Raw genomic sequence first — 20,865 nt, forward strand, 5'->3', positions numbered from 1 at the left:
GACACTGGTTGGCGTGGGGTGGGGTACAGCCGCCATTTTGGGGACCCACACAAGGTTCTGAGGCAGTGACTGGCCCCCAGGGGTCTCCTCCATCAGACCCGCAGCATCCAGCCCTGAGTAAAGGGCGTAGAGTCCCTGGAGCTGTCTCTGGCTGCCCGTAAATGTTCCCCTTTCTTAGCACGACTACAGCCAGAAGCACCTGTATGCACGTCTGTGCTGCCTGCCGTGTGGCTCTGAGTATGTTTGGGATAATACGGGCTTCACACCTCCTCAGCGGTCTGAGAAAGGAGCTTCCCCAAGGAGCACAGTGAGCAGGCCCAGCCCTGTCCCATACAAGGCCTGCTCCACAGAGCAGAGAGCACAGGTCCAGCCTAGAAACAGCTATACCAGGAGGACAGGCTGGCTGAGGACGTGGGAAAGGCTCTGAGCAGCCAGCCCGACCTGCCCAGGGGACCGCCCAGCTTCCCTGCAGGCAGCAGCCCGAGTCAAGTGCCTCAAGCCCGGGCCCTGCTGGTCCCGCCCCGGACAGCCCGTGGTTTTGCCATGATGGGGGGATAGGCCTCTGCAGCCCCCCTGGATCTGACAGCTCCATGCACACAAGGGTTCCTGAGGTCTGAGAAGGGAAACACTGCTCATGAGCAGAGGACTTGGGAGTTCCCAGGATGCAGGCAGAGCTGTGAGAGTGGCAAGGAGGTTCGCCCCAAGTCTGGGAGAAGAGCAGCTCAGGAAGTGGACCACCACTGGCCAGAGAGGAGCCTCGGCCTGGCTTTGCTTTGGGGGGGGTTGTGAGCTGGCAAGGAGGGAGTGCAAACAGGGTGTAGGGGCAGGGGGGGCTTTGAGGCCCCTGGACCTGCTGAGCTTGGAGTCCTTGGAAGCATCTCAATGGTTTCTGTGGAGAGCAGGGGTATGGGTGAGCCTTGGGCCCCCCACTTGCTTCACTCTGAGCAGTGTTACTGTGGGCTGTTTAATGCAACAGGCCCCAGCTCTAGTCCCTTGTCAGACAGAAGGGGAAACTGAGGCCCAGAAAAGGAAAGACTGGTTTGAAGTCACACAGAAGTTCAGCACCAGGTCTCCATGTCCCAGGCTCTTTCTGGCATGTGGCAGCAGCCATAACAGCACCTGCCTTATCTACCCTGGGACCTCCCAAAAGCCTGCCAACGGTACAGAACACGCCCCATGCCCTACCCCAGCTGCTCCTCCCCTACACTTAGTGGCTATGGCCGGTGACCAACCAACACCCTCCAAACGCTGGAGCCACTTGGGCATCCTCTTTATTGCTGTTATCCAGGTGCTGGCATAGAGTCCCTGGGCCGAGGGGCCCGGGCTGTGAGGGGCAGGTGGCAGTCCCACAGGCAGTAGATGAGAAGGTGCATTCTGGCATAAAAAGTTTTGGGGAAAGGATCCTTTGACAGCGGTGAGGGGAATGGCATGTACTTCTTAGCCAAAGACACTCTTGGCAGGTCCAGCTTTGGGCTTCTCAAAGACAGTCTCCGAGCCGGTCCGGCTGCCGCTGAACACTGATGGGGCGGTGGAGCCGGCTAGTTCTGTGGGGGAGGACACAGAGGTGTGGGCATGGGGTCTCCCTTTACCGGGGGAGGGGGTGTCCCCTGAGCTCAGGAGCTCTGGATTCTCAGGGAATGACCTCAGACCCTTCGCCCTGTCGCCCACCCCCAATGACACCCATCCCACCCTCCAACCCCACCACCCAGGGGGATACTCACCACACTCCCGCATGACCTGGTAGGTCTTGGACTTGATCTCCTGGTTCTTGGCTAGGTTCCCACGGGCCCCCTTCAGATCTTCCTCCTTCACAGGGGGGCGCTTCTTCTTGATGGGGGCATCTGGAGCACCAGCCTTGGAGAGCCCAGAGCTTCATCTTACAACCCCAGCCTTGAGGCTCAAAGCCCCTTCCCACCTCTGTGCCTTGGCCCTGAGATCCCTCTTCACCAGTCACTGAACTCAAGTCAGTTGAAGGCCCCACTCCTCTTCCAGGAAGCTTTCCCAAATATATTCCATCCACCACCTGCAAGTCTCTCTGTCCTTCTCCCACAAGCTGGGAGCTTGAGGAGTGTGGCTGCTGTGGCCTCACACTGTTAGTCTACCTGGCCAGGCTCAGGCCTGGGCACAAAGGGTAAAGGGGAGAGGGACTGGTTTGAGGTGGAGTTTTAAGGGCTGAATTCCAAGACCTGCTTGCTGGGTGGCAAGGGGTCCCTTAGGGATTGCCTTTCTCTCCCCCATATTGCCAGTGTTTACCTTGTGTGTTTTGGGGAGGCAATAGGGTAGAGCTAGATGCCCATGAAGTCAGCCCCACCCATGGAGCAGGCAGCAAGGAGAACTCTCTACTTAGCATGCTGGTCGCTCTGTCCCTCCAGTACTAGGCATACACAGGCTCAGCGCTTATCCAACCCATCACCCCCAGGCGCCCATGACTCTGAGGCCTCATTTCTTCCTAAGCCCTGGGGACAGGTGCAGGGAATCCCTGGTCCCCGAGCCTGGGCTGGGCTGCTGGGGCAACACACTACACACTGTACACAGAGACCTATCCTGCTGGGGAGACACCCGAGCAGAGCTGCGGACCTACAGACCCAGCCTCACATGGATGTGTACACACACACACACGGCTACACATGGAGCTACATGCAGTCAGCTTCCTCACACACACAAGCATACACAGAGATTCGAAGTATCATACATGTTGTCTCTACCCTACTGGCAAACCAGACGATACCACCAAACCCAAGATAAATAGGGATTTGTCAGCAAGCTGGGGCCCAGGCTTGCCCTCCCTGGGCCCTGGCCTTTCAGGGGCTGCAGACACTCCTCTTTACACCTGGAGTTCAGCTCAGGACACAACTGTCAAGAGAGGAGAGCGTGCAGGTTTCCAGCCCCACCCTGGCACCCACCCAGCCTGCGCTGGACCCTCCTACCTGCGACATGGTGGGTGCTGTACGAGAGCTGTTTGAAGGTGCTCCTCTGGCAGGCAGAAACCAGTGGAAGGGATCAGAGCAGCGCCGGCCCTCCGGGGCTTATATGGTCCACTTGCCGGTCCGGAAAGCCACTCCCCTCCTTGACGGGCTTCCTGATGATTCAGGTCCGTACTGCCTGTAGCTTCAGAGTTTATTCTTAGAGATGAGCGGGCTGGCTAAGCGCTGCTGCCTGGGGATGGCCGTCAGCTGGGGGGACCCTGTGCCCTTGAGAACAGCTGCTCTATACAGGCAGGAGGTGCCGAGACTGGCAGCGAACAAGGGGTGTGTTGATGAATGCGGATTTTGGAACAAGTGCGGCAGCCTGAGCTGTCCACCTGGGATAGTCCATCCCGATGTAGTGGGTGTCCCCAAGGGAAGTGAGGGCCCTGAGCCAGGCTGGGCCATTCTGAGCTTGTTTTCCACTCTCTTCTATCCGCCACCCACACCCTCCCGCCCCCCTCAGATTCCAGAGGAAAGAGACTTTCCATCTCTGCACAGCAGCAGGGCAGGAGCTTCCTGTGTCTGAATCTCAGGAGCATTTGCTCACAGGGAGCACAGCCCCCCACAGTTCATAGGTGAGCACCCGTCCCGAGGGACGGCTGGACAGCTGCTCCATCTGTGTGTGCTCTTGTGTCTGACCACGGTCTGGCTCGCAGTGCAAGTTTAGCAAGGGACAAGGAGACAGGGGGTCAAGTGCCCAAGAAGGGCCAGGGAAGGGCGCAGAGTCTGGCTGGCTGAAGGCACCCACAGGTACCAGGCCAGAGGACGCTTAGGTTGCCGAAAGAGGGTGAGGGACATCTGAGCCCATTCTAGCCACTGACCTGTGGAGAGAGCAAAGGGTCCAAGGTTTCCCCTGGAGGTCACTTAGCTCTCTGCTACCTACTAATATCCATCCTTGAAGGGGAGACCATCGGGGTGCATGGCAGTGCTCCCCACCTGCAATGGGTGTGGGGAGTGGATGTGGGGGGTGTCAGCCACCCCTAAGTTCCTTGTCAGTTTGTGATGGAGATTATTTTTATCCTTGGAGGCTCCAAGCAGACGGAACCCCACCAGGCACTGACATTTGGTAATCCCCAATGCCACTCCACACATGCCCGCCCCGTGAGGGAGCGAACAAGCGAGCAAGAGGGCCAGGAGGGCCAGGAGGGCCAGGAGGGCCAGGAGGGCCAGGAGGGCCAGGCTGCTGTTGTCTGGCCGCGGGGCTTGGAGCTGGTGCACGTCTCTCAGGACGAAGCTGGAGGGGAAGGAGAAGGCCGACGTGGCGGCCAAGGCGCTGCAGATGTCGCTGGCTTACCAGTTCGTGACCCCGCTGACCTCCATGACCATCAGGGGCATGGCGGACGAGGACGGCCTGGAGCCCGTCATTGACAAGCCCCCCGAGGGTAGGGCTCTGAGGGGCAGGCGGAGGGCGGGAGGCTCCGGGGGCCCCAGGCCTCGGGCCTTTAACTCTCTTCCCTTTCTCTCCCTTCCAGATTCCCTGCCCTTGGGTGAGTTTTTAAACCAGGCTGGTTTTCCGGAGGGGCTCCTGGGGCCCTGCAGGCAGCCCGGCCCCCCAGCCTCGCCGCTGCCCCGGGTGCCTGCGGAGCCCTCACGCAGCTTCCATGCGGGCCTCCGGGAGCCGGCGTCTGCCCGCGGCCGGGCCGGGGTGCCCAGGGCAGGGTCAGCCGAGGCCGCGTGGCCTCCGGGCCAGGGTGCCTCGGGGAACGAGGCCCGGGCCTCCGGGGGGTGGTGGGGGTGACGCTGGCCCACGGTGTGTCCTCCGCAGAGATGGTGGGACACAGAAAGAGTAAGTGGCAGCGCCCACCGCCACCGTCTCTACCTCTCCCGGCGCGCAGCCCCTCAGGCGGCCCAGTCAGCCCTGAGCCTCGCCGCGTTGGCCTGAGGAGGAAATGACGGACAGCAGGAGGCTCGCTCACCGCCTCTCCCCGGGACCCTCACAACAGCCCCCTGACCAGGCCTGAGTCCCCTGTGCCACCAGCCCCGCCAGGCCCCCACGGAGGGGACACAGGGCGGCTGGCTCACCGGCAGGCATCAGGGGCTCGGGGCCCTCCTGCTCGGGGGCTTCAGGCCTGCCGCCTGGGGGGGCTGGGAAAGGAGCCCGCAGCCCCGGGGAAGGGGGGTACCATCCTCCTAAGTGCCATTCCCTCCCGCCAGCGTTCAAGCTGCCGGCTTCACAGCCTTCCCCGACTCGGTCCAGTCCCGACATCCAGCAGTTGCCAAACCAAGTGACCGGAGGCGAGTTCTGGGGAGGGTGTGAGGGACACCCCTGCCCTGCTCCTGGCCGGCCCCAGCCCACCTGCCCGATGCCCAATCTAACGGACTCCATGCTATGCCCCCAGTGGACACTGACCCCCACTTCCTCATCCACGTGCCCCAGAAGGAGGATACCCTGTGCTTCAATATCAATGAGGAGCCCGGCGTGATCCTCAGCCTGGTGCAGGACCCGGACACAGGTACTCGTGACCTCGCGGCCTCCGCCAGACAGGGTGGGGCTGCACTCCTGCGCCCTCGGTGGTAGCCACCGACACGACAGTGTCCATGGCCTCCACTTCCCACAGCCTGGGCCCCGGTCACCTGGCTGAGCTCAACCCACCTCCTTCTCTCCCATCGACCTGCCTGGGCCCTAGATGGCACCTGCTCTTGGACGTGTGACCCCTGCAGGCACCCAGGACCCTGTGCTTAGAAGGGCCCCTGCTCGGTTTAATGCTCTGCTCTAGTTGTCTTGAAGTTCTTAACAGTTTTTGAGCAAAGTCCCTCACTTTCATTTTGTACCAAGTTCTGCAAATTCTGGAGTAATCCTGCCCTGCCTTCCCCCTCAGCTTGGCTGAGGGCGCCCGAGTCCCTCCTCCAGCAGTGCTCCCTGTCCCACTGTCTGTGGGCCACTCTCTCCCGGCCTCCCTCCCAGTCCGATCAGGCGGTCTGCAAGGATTTCTTGAGCACCTCCTAGGGGCTACAGGTGCAGTAGGGACTGAGCCAAAGTCCCTGTGCTTGTGCAGTTTGGCCAAGGGAGACAGACAAGCAAACAAATTCTCAGATGACAATTTGAGAGCATGAGACATGCCATGTTGGGATAGTGAAGGCAAGCAGGGGGCTTAGGGTTGCTGAGTTGGGAGGAGGCCTCTGTGACCTGCTCCTGGGTCAGGGATTAGGGCGACAGAGAAGGAGCACGCCCAAGTCCTATCCTCGGGGAGACAAGACCCCTGCCCTGGGGGCCCAGAAGCAAGGGCTAAGCAGTAGGTAGTAAGCCCATAGGAGTGGGGAGGGAGAAGTGCTGTGTGGCCTTCACTCACCCTGAAGGCCCCCTGGAGGGGGGACCCTCAAAGCCAGTGTGGAGTGTGGGTGTCTCCCAGGAGGGGGGCCCGGCATGAGCAAAGGCAGGCTGGCAGGCATCTAGCGAGAGTTGGCCCTTCTCTGACCTGGATGGCCCCTCACCCTCCTGCAGGCTTCTCTGTGAATGGGCAGCTCATCGGCAACAGAGCTGGGAGCCCTGGGCAGCACCAGGGCACGTACTTTGGGCAGCTGGGGATTGTGAACCCCACGACAGGCTTTCAGCTGGAGGTGACCCCTCACAACATTACGCTGAACCCTGGCTCGGGTGGACCCGTGTTCTCCTGGAGGAACCAGGCTTCACTGCGGCAGCATGAGTAACCAGGCTGGGGACTGGGCCTGGTGGGGGGGGGGGAGGCAGATGGGGGGAGGCCTGGGGAGGGATAAGGCAGGAAGCCCCAGAGCCAGCTCAGCTGCCTGAGCTTGCCGGGCCCTCGTCCCCTGAGCTACGTCAGTGAATGTCATCCGTGTGGCCTCCGTGTGGGCTGGGCAGACCTGTTGGGCCCTGTGGGCCACCCCACCCGTTTCCCTCCGCTCCTGGACCCTCGCTCCAGGCCGGCTGCCTGCGTGCCCTTACCCAGCGGTCCATTTTCATCACCACCAAACAAAGCCAACCCACGTCCTGGGCCCAGCGCCAAGGCCACCTATTCCCTGAAACCCACCTCATCTCTTCTCCGCTGGACTCGAGCTCTCTGGGCGTCTCTTTCAGCACCTATCTTGGCACACCTTGTGCTTTTGTTTGTTCCTTCCTCCACTCACTCATTCTCCAAACTCTGCCAAGTACCAGAGCTGATGCTGGGCAGCAGAGCTTTAGGAAGGAGAGAGCAGAGTCCAGTGTGGAGGACACAGATGATGAGTGGCAGTCGGAGAACACGGACTTTGATATTAGAGAAGCTGGAGTCCAAGTCCTGCCTTTACTGCTTAGCAACTGTGTGGCCTGGACCTGGCAAGTCCCTCACCCTCTCTGAGCTTCACAGGATCAGAGTGAGAACAAATAATGCAGTTTGTATGGAGGGCTTGGCACAGTGCCCAGCACACTGTAAGCCCCCCCCCCCCCATAGCAGCATGTAGCAGGTAACAGCCCTCATCTGGGAGTGGGGGGCGTGGTGCTCATGACAGCTGGATCCAAGAGGAGCAGGGCAGCTGCCCGGAGAGGCGTGTGGTGTAGCTGCACCTGCCCCCACGGCCACCTTGCCCTGCAGGGTGGTAGTGACCATCAACAGGAAGAGGAACCTGGTGGTGGCTGTGGAAGATGGGGGCACGTTTGAGGTTGTCCTGCACCGGGTGTGGAAGGGGAGTGCCGACCACCAGGACTTCTTGGGCTTCTACGTGCTGGATAGTCACCGGATGTCGGCTCGGACACACGGGCTGCTAGGTAACCAGCTGGGCAGGCAGAGGTAGTGGGGTGCACTGTGGCAGCCAGGGGGCTCACCCTGGCTCAGACTTGCAGCTGGTCACCAGGGCAGGCCCTTCTCCAACTCGGCCATCGAGGCTCAGAGCTCCAAACAAGGCTGGTCCTGCTCAGGGTCTCGTCCCTCAGAAAGGCTGTGATCAAACACAAGGTGAAACTACACCTTAAGTGGGCCTCGGGGCGAGCAGGGAGAGGTCCGATTAGCAGCAAGGTCCAAACAGACCGGATCCCCGAGGCCTCCTGGGTGGGGTGACTCACTGGCCCACTGCTTCTCCTGGTGGCCTTCCTGCAGCACCTGCTGTCTGGGGGCACCTACCCCTAGGACTCTCTCCCCAGCCAGGTTCTTGACGAATTAGTCCAAGAAGGTAGGAGGTATAACCGGCTGCCAATAAATCTGCTTTCGATGCCAAAGGGGTGGCTTTCGATGCCAAACCGTATCAGATACAGTCCCGCCCTTAAAGACAAGCATTCAGGCCAGGCTGTGACCCCCGCAGTGAGCACCTGCTGAGCCCCGGGCCCCCCAGGATAACTGCTGCTTCCAATGTGCCTTTCCAGGACAGTTCTTCCACCCCATTGATTATACAGTCTCTGACCCCCACCCGGGCTCCGACCCCACAAAGACAGATGCCACGATGCTGGTAAAGAGCCACCAACTGACGGTCACCAGGTAGGTGGCTGCTCTCCCAGTATGTCTGCCCTTGGCATTCCCGTCATTGGTCGGGGCCTTCCTCCAGGTGTCACAGGGGTGGAGTGGGCTTCCTGTGGGGGGTCCAAAAGGTAACCCCAGCTTTCTGTATCTCCCCAGGGGCTTGCAGAAAGATTACAGCAAGAACCCCCGGCACGGGGCTGAGGTGACATGCTGGTTCGTCCACAACAATGGGGCGGGGCTGATCGATGGCGTTTACACTGACTACATCGTCCCTGACATCTTCTGAGCCCCCTAGCCGGCACACCTGTCCTTTCTCGGGACCATGGCAGAGGACAGCATCCTGACCGGCTCCCTGTGCCACACCTCTCTGGTCAAGCTGATCCATGTGTCAAAGGCCCCATGACTTCCATTAAAGGGAGGCTGAGTCTAGCCCCGGCTGGCTGCTTTTGGGGAGGGAGAGTGGCAGGGAGGCAACCCAAGATATTGCCCCTCAGAGGACTCTGAGGTCAGAGCACACCTGGAGGCCACCAGGGTCCTACTCTGCCCCCACCCCACCCTATTCACTGCAACTGCTCCATTTCAGGTCTGCTGAGCACCTGGAGTGCCCCCTGCACACAGCTCCCCTCAGGGACACTGGCTGTTTATACCGGCACCGTTCTAAGTGTCTTTGTGGAATTAACTAAATGCATCTAGAATCGAATCCCAACAGCCCTCAGGGATGCCTGTGCCACACCCAGTTAGAGCCGAGGAAACGGAGGGTAGGGGACTTGTCCAAAGTCACTTGTAAGTGCCAGAGCTGGGCTTTGAACCCATGCTGTGTGGTGTCAGCATCTGTGAGCTTAATCCCCTACGTGGTTATTCTGGTCAGGCTGGGCAGGGGATCGCAGCCTATGGGATTCCGCTCTAGATATTCCAAAGCATCACTTAAAGTAAACATATGAAAGGAGCATAGAAAGTACATACAGATCCGGGGTCCCAAAGTGTCCGGTGGGAGCTGGATGCTACACCCACTGGCACACGGTCCCTGGAGGCAGTTCCAGGGCCTTCCCCCTCAGCTCAACATTCCAGCTTGGGTTTGGGAGCCCTGAGAGCCAGGACATTTCCCAGAGGCAAAGACAGCCTTGCCCAAAAGTGGTGATTTCAGGGAGCTAGCAAGAGCAGCCCACTGGCTCATGCTGAGGCCTGAAAATGACCCCCTCGGGGCTCCGTCCCTGGCGTCACCCTGCGGCCCGTTACAGTGCAGGGTCACAGGGTGAAGGGAGATGAACCGGTGTCTTGAGAAGCACTGGCCCTCTGGTGAGGGTTGACGGGCCTCTCTTTTCCAAACATTTCTACTTTTTCTGCGCTGGTTTCCGTGCAGTTCCCACTACAACGGAGGCCCAGGAGGACCCAGATCAGTAACACAAATCTTGAGCTCCAGGGCTGCCCCAGGCCCCGGGAACACAGAGCTCTGGGCGAGGGGGGTGTAAAGAGGGGGGAAGAACAGCGTTTCAGAGCCCAAGCACCGACTGGAGCCTCCTGGGCGTTGTAAGGGAGGGAGAGCTCTGGACTGCGGGATGGCTGGTTGCTGCCCCGAGAGACAGGCCTTCCCTCCTGCAGAGCGGAAAGGCTGTGAGCTCGAAGAGCTCTTAGATTCCATCTCACTCGCCACCCTGCAGGTGACTCTGGGTCCCTCCAAGTCCCCAGCTGTCCCTCCAGTGCCTGTTGAGCAGCCACAGAAGCCCTGGGTAGAGTTGTCCCGCCCACCAAACTCCAAGTAATCGGGAGGAGGAGGCGCGTAGAGGAAAGGGCCAGGGAAGCTCCACAGGCAGCCACAGGGCTCCGAGGGGCTGCTGGACAACTGCTGGGAGGACAATAGTCCTGCCAGAGACACACACCCAACCCCGCCCCTCACCCAATCACCCAGTGGTCAGTGACCACAGATGCTGAAAATGACTGCACAAACGAGATTCCCAGGAGCCAGGAATCCCGGGACCAGGCTGCAGGGCTGGGTGCTTCAGCTCCAAGAGCTGCAGGGTCGGGTCCCTGTCCGTCCTGAGCTTGGTGCCAGCCGGCAGCAGGGGTGTATAAGGATTCCAGAGGCCTGGGGAGCACGGGACCCCAGCCAGTCTGCCACATGGGTGGTGGCCACCTCAGTGTCTGCTTCATTTGGAGCAACGTTGTCTCGTTGACTCAGGAACTCTCTTGTCATTGCTTCTGTGGCTCCAGCCACTTCCCGCCACTAATCCACTTCTTCCTCATGGCTCCTGCTGCCTCATGGAGTCCTCTTTCTGCCTTTTCAGCCTTTCTCTGCTCCCAGCAGTCAACTCTGTCTGTCCAACTCATAGTTGGATGTGGAGCGTTTAGCCAAGGACATAGGACACCATCAATTAGCTGCCCTCTGCTCAGGCAGCTCCATCCACACCAATCAGTGGTGGCTCCATGGGAGGATCACCCAGTCACTTTGCTCAGAAGAGCATGTGTATGGCAGGCACATGGCAGCCATGTGGAAGGTCTAGGGGCTGGCAGGGCCGTGGGGTGGCCCAGGAGAGGCTGGGCTCTGCCTCAGATGCTGCCATTGTCTGGGAAGGCAGGGCTCCAGCCTCAAGGGAGACTCTTAGGGGAAGGAGTGTCCAGGAGATGAGGGCAGCTGAGTCCCTGGCCAGGCCCTTGGAACACAGGGATGAAAGCGATGCGGTCTAGCTCTCTGGGAGCTCAGTCTAGACGGACGGCCAGACCCAAACATGCAAGTCTCAGTGAAAGGTAGTGATGGAGCAGGCCCTTGGGAACTGAGAGCCCGGAGCAGGGCTATCTGGGTCAGAGAGGGGACAAAACAGGAAGGCTTCTGGAGGCTGGACTCAGGTCTGGCAGGAAGAGAGGCACGAGGTGCAGACAAAGGGGGTGTGCCAGGGGGAAAGAGTGAGTTCAGAAAAGCAAGCTGGAGCCAGCTCACAGAGAGGGCTGGAGCGCAGGACCTGGGCTTTGTCGTTCCCCTGGGGCCTCGAGAACCCAACGAGGGTCGTGAGCAAGGGGTGCAGCTGTGGAGATCAGAGCCTCAGGGCGACTGGCCCGCTATGTGCCCTGGCTGCCTGGAGAAGGCTGGAGGGCTTCCATCCAGGAGGCCAGACCCCAGGCCATGTCAGTGGTGCAGGTAACAGGCAATAGCGCTGAGATGCCCTTGGCTTTCAGCAAGACGCCACACCCTATGAGCACCCCCGCACTCCAGGGAGCTGTGGGCCCATTTGCCAGTACACAGCGTCTGCTCTCCCCGGGAGACTCCATGTCCCAACACTGTTGACAGTCCCCATGGGTCCCCTTGGTACAGACAGATCCAGGACCTGTTATTCCACCCACGCCCCAGCTTCCCCAGGGGAGCCCCCCGCCTTCCACTCTTCCTGTCCTACACTGCAGGTCATTGACCCCAGTTGGAAAACACCAGGCTCACCATATAAGGAGCATAGGCCGGGCCTGTGTGCTCAGTGATGGCATCTGCGTGGTGGCCCTGCCTCATCTTGGTCCTGCTCTCTGGCTTGGCGGCCTCTGGCTTCCTGAGAAGCCCCTCCCGGCCACTGGCGGTAAGTACCCCCGTCCTCGCCCTCTAAGTGTGTCACATGGGCAGAAGCGACAGGATGGACAGTCCTCTATGTGGGGAGAGGAGGAAGCAGAGGGCTAGGCACTGAGCTGCAGGGGACAGCGTTGGGTGTCGGGCTCTTAAATCTCCCGTGACCTGCATTTCCCCACCTGTCAAATGGGTGATGCACCAGAAACAGCTCCCCTCGCTGAGGGGCTGTGCAGGTCCATATCTGAGACAAGGGCAGATGACTTCAAGAACGGCTGAGCCACGCCTTGTGGGGTGCACCGGTGGTGGGGGCCCTGGGAAAGGCAGAGGGAGTCAGGGTGTGTGGCGGCAGGGTGAGAGGTAGTTTGGTTCTCCCAGCCCTACTCTCCTGGGACACCTGGAGACCTGCCCTATTTGGGCCTCAGTTTCCCCATATACTCGGGAGTCCTTCCTAGTCTGAAGTGGCTCTGGGTGGGTCCTATGTCCCAAGGCCCCTCAAGGGGCATGTGTATAGGGGATCTGCTGGACCCTGGCCTCAGCCCAGAGCCTGCTCCCAGGCTATGGTGGCCTTGGCCTTATTCCTGTGTTTGTCTTTTTTTTTCTGACCGGATCCTCCCAGAAGGGGTGAGAACTTTCACCAGGGATGGGGTGGGGTGAGGCAGGGCAGGATGGAGCTGCTTGCCCAATAGCAGAAGGGGTGGGCCATAATGAAAGGGCCCTCCCAGTTGGCACACAGCTCCCAGCGCTGCCCTGACCGACCCCCATGCGACTCACCAACTCTGGGAAAGAACATGCCCGCAGACCTCTCTGGATGCAGCCCGTGGCCGTTCTTCCACCAGCGCTTCCTCTCACAAACATACCTAGCACTTGCTCGGAGCAGGCCCTGAGCACCAGGCTGGGGACACACATCCTCGTGAAGCATCTTTATATCCTGCTCCACGCAGATGCTCCCTAGACCTTCCCTCAGTTCACTGCCCCCACCGGAGAGGAGGTGTTGGGGACTTGAAGGCCCTCCCCACACATTCTCCTTGGCACAGGAAATAAGTGCCAGTTTGGGGACACAATCAAGCAATTACCAAAGCAGAGGAGGCGAGCCGGAGTGTGTGTGAATGTGATTTCTTTCAAAGTGGAGGTGAGCCGAAGAGCTAGGGCAGGTGCTCCCCGGCCAGAGACATGGTGCAGCTGGCGCACGGCTGATCAGAAAGGCAGGACCTGTCTGGAGGACCTTGGAGCCCTGAGGATGACTGTCCGGAGGGTGATGGGGAGCACAAGAGGGTTTAAGTGGGAAATGGACAGACTGGATTTTTAGAAGACTTCCCCTGGCTACAGTTAGCTGTCCAGAAACACATCCAGAGTTAAGGAGGCAGAGCAGGGCCCCTCCCTCTCCTTGTCCCCCTCCCCTCATCTTGGCACCAACACGTGCAATACCATTCAGCATGAAGTTCCTTCTCATGGTGCAAAACCCCTCCATGAGTGGCTTCTGGGTGCTGAGCTCTAAGGCCGGCTGAGAGGGTCCTGCCCTCCAAGGAGCCCCTGGTCTTTGATGGGGAAGGAGGCGCTCAGAAAGGCCAGAGCCTTCCAGAACCAGGGTGGCCAACTGAATGGGAAGACCAAGGAAACTGAAAGGGCCACTAACCAGGCAGAGGCCCTGGACTCTGCAAGGGGCACCCAGAAGGAGATCAGCCAGGTGTAGGGGCTGCTTTCCCAGAGGCTGGTCGAGCACCGTCCTCTCCTGCAGGTCAGCAATGGCATCGAGGTCTACAGCACCAAGATCAGCTGCAAGGTGACCTCCCATTTTACTCACAATGTCGTCACCACCAGGGCTGTCAACCGCACAGACACCGCCAAGGAGGTGTCCTTTGACGTGGAGCTAAGACGGCCTTCATCACCAACTTCACCTTGTGGGTGTCGCCATGGCTGCTGGCTCCAGGCCAGAGGGGCGGGGTGGGAGTGGTCTGGCTCAGCATGAGCCCCCAACTCTACTCTCCTTCCTTGCAGGACCATCGATGGTGTGACCTACCCCGGGAATGTCAAGGAGAAGGAAGTCGCCAAGAAGCAGTATGAGAAGGCTGTGTCCCAGGGCAAGACAGCCGGCCTGGTCAAGTAAGCGCGGTGCCCCCTCGGCCTTGCGAAGAATGCAGGTGCTCAAGGGCTCTCAGAGATGCAGACAGCGACAGCCACTGTCATGGTCACTGAGAATATTTCATGGTTATAGCATAACGTGTCTGTAATGCTTACAGCATTGTCCCACTTAGGACTGGAGGCACACAAGGCTTGGAGTGGGGAGGGATTCTCCTAGGGGCTGGATCTGAGCTGAAGGACCAGGAAGGGCATGCTCGCACAGTCTGCAGGGCAGTGTTGTATCCCCTCCAGGGCCTCTGGGAGGAAGCTGGAGAAATTCACATCTCCGTCAACGTGGCTGTGGGCAGCAAGGTCACCTTTGAGCTGACCTATGAGGAGCTGCTGAAGAAGCACAAGGGAAAGTACGAGATGTACCTTAAAGTCCAACCCAAGCAACTGGTCAAGCACTTTGAGGTAATCAATCACCCCTGCAGCTGCTGAAAGTGCAGGGGTGTGGTAGGGAGTGGGGGTGGGGAGGGGTGTGGCAGGAAGGGTCCTGGGGCAGAACCCAGAGCAAGGTTGAGAACCCACCATGGCTGAGCAGCATCGGAGCTGAGAGCCAAAGGAAACGCTTAACTGACTGAGCCACTCAGGCTCCCCTGGGGAGAATCTTCTAACTCACTGGGGAAATTTTCTTGACCCCACGAAGCTGTTTCAACTCCAGACAACACACAACTAACAACCACAAGTGATGCTTTCTTTTCTTTCTTTTTTTTTTTTTTTAAAAAACTGTATTAAGATGTGAAACTTTATTGTAAACCATTTTACAATGTAAGTACACAGTCTCTTCCCTTTCATTTCAAAAATGCATTTCTGTGAATCTTAACACCACTGATGAAACACCCCCACCGGAAGGGCAGTGGAAATAGGCCATTGTTTGCTCGCACAGTTCTGAGTTCTAATAATCATCATGGAAAGTGAAATCAAGTAAGACCAACCCACCCACCCACCCAGGAGCTCAAGGTGCTGACAACTGTTGGACTGGAAGTCCCTTGCCCTTCAGAGCTGCCAGTGTTTCACAGGGTAAAACAGAAAGCTCGCCACTCCTGGTCAGAAGTGTGTGCAACTTCTAAAAGCCAGCCCTACATCCAATAAGGTGGCTGCTTTCGCCAATGAGAAGTTCTCAGAGCTGTCTATCCCTGGCTGCAAAAAAGCCAGTAAGTTATTGTCTGGAGGGCAGAGTGGGCTCCTGGGCAGCCTTCCCGTGGGGACTCTGAGCTGCGGGCTAAGGAGTAGATTGCCTAGGAATTGAACCTTTATAGGTTTTCCCTTTAAAGGCATGACAGGTAACCATTTGCCTAGGACTCTCAGTTGTCAGGAAGAGGAATGAGTTAAAGCTTGAGGCAGGAGGCCACCAGAGTGCCTGAGGCTCAACTGACGGGCCAGACCTTCACCTCAAAGGTCTTCTGAGCAGACCAAAAAGCCACTGCCGCCCAAGATCTCACCAACATCCCCGCTTGCCATTGTCAACATCCCACTGACAGCAAAAGGAAATAAGGCCAATGATTCCTTCCATTCAGACATGATGGTTATACCTCATCAGGTTAGTTCCATTAGGTACAGGAAACTTGTTCATGACTTACAAGCTTCCGCCATGGGTGGCTTGGCCAAGGTCCACATCTGGACAGATCAGATGGACAGCACACAACATCCAGTTGGTGTCCCATGGTTTCTTAAGCACTGTGCCACTTGCCATGTGGCTTGGGTAAAGAGCTGTACCTCATAAGGCACCTAGGGGCAGGTGGTGAGGAGACTCATCCCAGGGAAGGAGGACAGCTCGGGAGGAAGTTTTGACCATGACCCTCTGCATATGGTCTCTTGGGACAATTGTGCACCACAGAAAACCCCCAGTGACTGCAGGAAACATTCCAGGGAATACAAACTCTGTGCATGTGTGTAGGTACATGTGCAAGTGGAACATGTGGGCATGTGTGTGCGTACACACACACACACAGGAAGGGTAGGGAAGGCCTAACTGGTGAGGCCACGCTGTCCAGTCCTAAACACCACAGGGTCCTCTATAATTAGACACTCGTCTCCTGGTCAGCCAGCTCTATGTGGCTCAGAGACTAAAGCCCTTATTGAAACTCAGGATACAGGGAAAAACCACTCCTCACTAGCCACCACTTTGTTCCCCAAACCCACTGGCCAGTAGGCCCTGGGACAGGCCTTGGGATGAGCGGATTGTTTGGGACCTATGTAACCCCCACCTTCCACCTTCCAGGGTCTGTGGTTCCCTAATCCGCTGTGCCTTGAGCTCAAGACTGGAAGCACAGCTCTGATTCTGAGCTTAGGAAGGTGCAGGAAATAGTGGTGGGCACAGGTGGTTCATAAAAAATAATGAAATAGGAAGGAAAAGTAGGGAGAGCCAGTGATGCCATGAGGGGCTAACACAGAGCAGGCACATCAGTTCTGGTCTTCCCCAGCACCGATTCTCAGGGGAAACATCTCACCATGGCTAGAGGATGGGAGGGGTGAAGACCAGAAATGAGGGCAGAAGTGGTCATGGCCTCCGGTCTTGCACGTAGCCTTCCCTCCTGCCGCAGACGCCCATGGGGGCAGAGTAACCATCCAGGGTAGCAACAGGGCCCAGCTCCTTTCAGCCCTCTGGTTCTGGACTGCTAGGGGAAGATGGGCTGAGAAGGCTCCCCACCCCTGCCCATGGCCAGGTGGGATTGTGAGAGGGAAGACAGGTCCAGAGCTTAACAACTTGACTCTCATGCCACAATTCAGACCCAATCTACTTAAGGGCAGCACCTTTGTATGCAGGTCTAAAAGGAAGGTTCTGGGCCCAGTGGCCTCCCTGCACCTGTCTCACTTCTAGCTTGCACCTTAGTGGTGTAGTTTTCTGTTCTTTAACTTCTGTGGCTGCCCATGGGCCGTGATAAAACACTGGCTGCTCCACTTCCACAGCAGGGTGAGTGCCCAGGCCAACCCACCCCACTGTGGTCAGCAGACTCCCAAAGCTACAGGGGCCTGTGGCCATGCAGAGGAGTGAGTGCATCTCCCTGGGGAGGGGGCCCAGGCTTAGAAGCATCTTCCCTGCCTGTGGATGCAGACAGCGAGCTCTCGCCTTGACCCGTCCCATCTCCAGCTGCCCTGCAGCTCTGGAGGATACAAGAGACAGGACCACCAGGCCAGGCAGGTGGTTCTCAGACTGCTATGCATAACAGGGGGACAACACTAAGCCGGCAGACAGGGGGCAGCCTGAGAGGAGGTGCCTGGTGCTGGTCTGGCAGCTGGTCCAGAAGGCTCCACTTTGTGCCAGGAGCCAAGGAGGCTCAGACTGAATTCTAAACTTCAGATCTGGAGACTGAAGAGGGTCAGGGAACACATAGGGGTAGCTTCATGGTCTCAGTTTCTCTGGACACAGAGCTCTGGGCTCTTTTCTTGGGCATGTCTAAGACCTTTAACCTGCCAGCAGAAAATCCAAGCGTCTGGACAGAGTGCTTCCTGTCCCACTTGCACCAGGGCCCTAAGGATTGGCCTTCGGACCAGCTGCCTCCTGCCCAGGCCTGACCTTTACAGAGCCACTGGGTTTGTTCCTTTCAGGTAAGGGCTTATCTCCCTTCCTGTTGGGACCATTTCCCTCGTCTTATCGCAGGTTACCTAAAAATATTCCAAATAAAAAGCTCCCGACTTTTTCCTCCCGCCAGTTCACATCCCACAGAAGGCAGACAGACCCATTTCTTTGGGGATTAAAAAGAGTTCTTAAATACAATAGTATGAAAATATAACTTAAAAATATAAAAGTCAACAGCATACGGAAGACTTAAAAATCTATGTTTTGCCCATTAGTCCCATAGGAAATAAACACATACTCAAAAAACATTAACACTGTGACAGCTCATAAAACCGGCTTTAGAAATCAGTAGTTACAAAGCCATTTTGAGTAAGAAAGCATTGCGGTTCCAACTTGGTCAATGAGTGACTTTTAGCCCAAAATGTGTTATGTCTTCACGCTCCCAGAGCCTGAGGGGAAGGCTCTACCCGGTCTGCGTGTGCGTTCGGTTTTCCTCCTCAATGCCACCCAGCCAGACACGGGACGGGGCCTCTGGGTCCCTTGCAACACTGTTTGGGACAATGACAGACAAACAAAACGCCTCGCTTGCATATTTGGTCAGTGTTTGTAGTGCAACTGAGTGGGGACCTCCGGCTGCCTTGAACCCCTTGGCGCTGGCCCGTCCTCCCTCTGTCAAGTCACAGTCGTCTGGGAGTGGGCAGAGACAGCAAGAGGGGTGGAGGTAGAAGAGGAGGGGCAGAGAGGAGGGAAGGAAGGACACTGCGGAGCCACCACGTGCCGACCCAGCAGCCGGCTGGGCCCCCAAACCTGACCCCGACACAGGAGTGTGTCATACGGGCAGCCCAAAACGGTGTTTCTTTTTCTTCGCAGGCTTCAGAGGGGTCAGTCTGCGCAGGTCCTCCTCCACATCGGACTCCTCCATCTCGTCATCGGCTGAGATCAGGATCTGGGGTGGTGGAGAGGCATGGCCTGAGTCACCCCCAGTGGGGCCTTCTTCCTCTGCCCTCCCTCCACCCTGGCAACAGGATGCTAATGCCTCTAGAAGGTCTCAGAGCCTCAGGTTTCTTTAGGAGAGGGTGAAGGGGGGGCCACTTTACAGAGTGAGACCACCCAGACATCACTCACTCCCAGGATATTCACAGGCTACTGAAGCCAGCACCAAGTTGACATACCCGCCCCTCTGTAGTGCTCCCTGCTTCTCCATCCAACCTCCAGCTGCGATGGAACCCCAGTTAGAAGAGACTCAGCAACGAGCCACACCCTAAGTCATCCTGGCAAAGAACCCCATCTGGACACAGGGTGATACAGGTCCTTGAGGTTGCCGTATAGACACCAAAAGCAACTGAAGAGTTCCTTTCGAAAGGAAAAGAAAACATCTGTAGAGCATACACGAGGCAGGCAGATTTCAGAGCAGCTGCTTTGAACCACTCTGCAACCTGTGAAGACACATGGGAGCCCTGCACTTTTCTGATCCCCTGGGATGACTCAGCTGTGGAGCAAGGGCATCCAGGGCAAAGACTCATTTACTGCCGACCTGCTGCGCCACTTGCCTGGCTCTGCAGACCTCTGAGCATCAGGGAAGGACAGGGACGGGGTATCTGTGCAGGGGAACATGAGCTTATTCTTTCCCAGGGGCAGGATGGCTGTACCACCTCTTCCTGGACCACTCCCTGGGTGGGTCCCTGATTAAACTTTCTCTCTGGCTCCCTATCTACCGCCTATATAGGCACACCTCAATCACAAAAGCACCTTGCCCAGCACTGGTACCTCTTTTCACGTCATTTCATCCTACCCTATGGGACACATGCTGCTATGGCTATGATGTGTTTCACATAACCCAGATGTCACCCCATGTGGCCATGACTGCTGAGCGGCTGCTTCTTCCTATACTGCTATTTGTCATTCATCTAATGTTTGCCAGTCTCTTATGACAGGATGGGCCCCGCGCCAGATCTCAGGGACATATAGAGAAGTTATGGGTTTACCCTCTGTCCTGCTCCTCTATTCAGCTTTCAAAACTCCCTCCAGGGTGCCCCCAGGAGTCAAACAGGCTGTTTCAGGGTCCTCACAGGGCTTTGTTAACGCCTCAATGTCAGAATGATTACACAATGTTGTAAGGAGCTATTCAGACACCTTCATCCAGTCTGAAGGTCTTTCAAAGAAGACATTACCTCAGCCATTTCTGCAGCCCCATCCTGACTGCAGAGCTTGGCACACCATGAAAGCTGAGGCCGCCTCTCAGGAGGCAGCCTGGCCTCACCTTGCAGCATGAAGAGGTACAAGCTGCCCAGAGAGCATAACTTTGCCTCCACGCTCCACACTCCGATTTATGACCTTCTGTCTCCCTGAGGTCCCAACCTTTGAACTCAGGAGAGCTGACAATAAGGGGAGGTGAGGTTACCTATGTTTTAGAAGTTTCTAGCGGGCTTAGCCAACACTTCTGCTGCTCTGCAGTGGTAGGCAGGGATTTAAACACCTTAACGCTTAAAGGCAACGATCAGGCCCATGAGAATCCTTGTCAGCTTCCCTGGAACACAGCAGCCCCTCCTTTCTCTGTCCTCCTCCACTGGCAGAGGTCCATACTGTCGGAGGCAAGTCCCTGCTGCCCCATCGGGTGTTCCACCTCCCTGTTGTGGGATGGCCAGGGCCCGCAGGAATGCATCCCTACTGGATGGAGGCGGTTAGCCTCTTCTTCCCCCACCGCTGAGTGCTAAGAGGACTAGAGGTAAACGGAGGCCAGAGACGTCCTCAGGTCGGGGTGCAGCAGAAGGGCTCGGCCCTACCTCAGACTCTGATTCCTCGTGGGATGCAGCCCTTCGATAGCGGACCTTGCTCCCATTCCTCGAGTCCTGGTTGGCTCCCCTTTCTTCTAGTTTAGCTTTCGTCCTCCCTTTTCTCATGAGGAAATTATCCACTACCCAAAACATCAAAGCCTGTGGAGAGGAAATGTGCATGTTACTCTGGGATATGCCATTCGTCAAAGCAGAGCAGACCCCACTGCCATCCTTCCCACATGCTCCAGATTTACCATGCCTAGAACAAGGGGAAGAAAAACTTCATCCAGCCCCCCTGCTCTCTAACAAGCTTACAAAGAGATTCCCACCATCTATGTCCTTTTTTGCTCCACTTTCTATCAAAGAAACATCAGAAATCCTGACCCTCTTCAGCCTGATGCTGTAACTGACAGGGACAGGGCTGTGCAGGTTTTGTGGCCTTTATGCTCCCATAACACAGAAGGGTCAAGTGAAAAAAGGATTTTCTTGAGCTCCTTTCTAGCCAGTGGCTCGGGTAAAGCTCGCCACTCCTGGTCAGAAGTGTGTGCAACTTCTA

General features: G+C 57.5%; 2 protein-coding genes and 2 long non-coding RNA genes across 4 annotated transcripts; 2 read left to right on the forward strand and 2 right to left on the reverse strand.

Moving 5' to 3' along the window:
- Positions 1-1,253: 1,253 nt before the first annotated feature.
- On the reverse strand, positions 1,254-3,083 carry MUSTN1 (musculoskeletal, embryonic nuclear protein 1). Its single transcript, XM_041761755.1, has 3 exons — positions 2,928-3,083; positions 1,722-1,854; positions 1,254-1,544 (listed from the first exon to the last, which is right to left on the reverse strand). Exons 1-3 carry the CDS (start codon positions 2,934-2,936, stop codon positions 1,438-1,440), a joined length of 249 nt encoding a protein of 82 aa, XP_041617689.1. The 5' UTR covers positions 2,937-3,083; the 3' UTR covers positions 1,254-1,437.
- On the forward strand, positions 2,935-8,782 carry LOC121495122 (inter-alpha-trypsin inhibitor heavy chain H1-like). The gene is made up of 10 exons (XM_041762408.1): positions 2,935-3,091; positions 4,073-4,348; positions 4,439-4,453; positions 4,732-4,752; positions 5,121-5,201; positions 5,306-5,419; positions 6,409-6,610; positions 7,496-7,668; positions 8,260-8,371; positions 8,510-8,782. Exons 1-10 carry the CDS (start codon positions 2,935-2,937, stop codon positions 8,637-8,639), a joined length of 1,281 nt encoding a protein of 426 aa, XP_041618342.1. The 3' UTR covers positions 8,640-8,782.
- Positions 8,783-11,928: 3,146 nt separating this feature from the next.
- On the forward strand, positions 11,929-19,295 carry LOC121494809. The gene is made up of 4 exons (XR_005988874.1): positions 11,929-13,792; positions 13,890-13,994; positions 14,265-14,426; positions 18,406-19,295. It is a non-coding gene; the product is annotated as an uncharacterized LOC121494809 (long non-coding RNA).
- LOC121494808 lies at positions 14,737-20,633 on the reverse strand. Its single transcript, XR_005988873.1, has 2 exons — positions 20,319-20,633; positions 14,737-18,481 (listed from the first exon to the last, which is right to left on the reverse strand). It is a non-coding gene; the product is annotated as an uncharacterized LOC121494808 (long non-coding RNA).
- Between the last annotated feature and the right edge of the window lie 232 nt (positions 20,634-20,865).

This window comes from Vulpes lagopus, chromosome 7 (assembly GCF_018345385.1).
Source record: "Vulpes lagopus strain Blue_001 chromosome 7, ASM1834538v1, whole genome shotgun sequence".
NCBI classification, from domain to species: Eukaryota; Metazoa; Chordata; class Mammalia; order Carnivora; family Canidae; genus Vulpes; species Vulpes lagopus.

Bases quoted from the DNA above. Each gene is read 5' to 3' on its own strand.
- LOC121495122 (XM_041762408.1), top strand. From the start codon at position 2,935: ATGGTGGGTGCTGTACGAGAGCTGTTTGAAGGTGCTCCTCTGGCAGGC. The intron at 3,092-4,072 runs GTCCGTACTGCC...CCGCCCCGTGAG, and splicing joins CGGGCTTCCTGATGATTCAG to GGAGCGAACAAGCGAGCAAG. The intron at 5,202-5,305 runs GCGAGTTCTGGG...CTATGCCCCCAG, and splicing joins GCCAAACCAAGTGACCGGAG to TGGACACTGACCCCCACTTC.
- MUSTN1 (XM_041761755.1), bottom strand. The intron at 1,545-1,721 runs GTGAGTATCCCC...CCTCCCCCACAG, and splicing joins CCAGGTCATGCGGGAGTGTG to AACTAGCCGGCTCCACCGCC.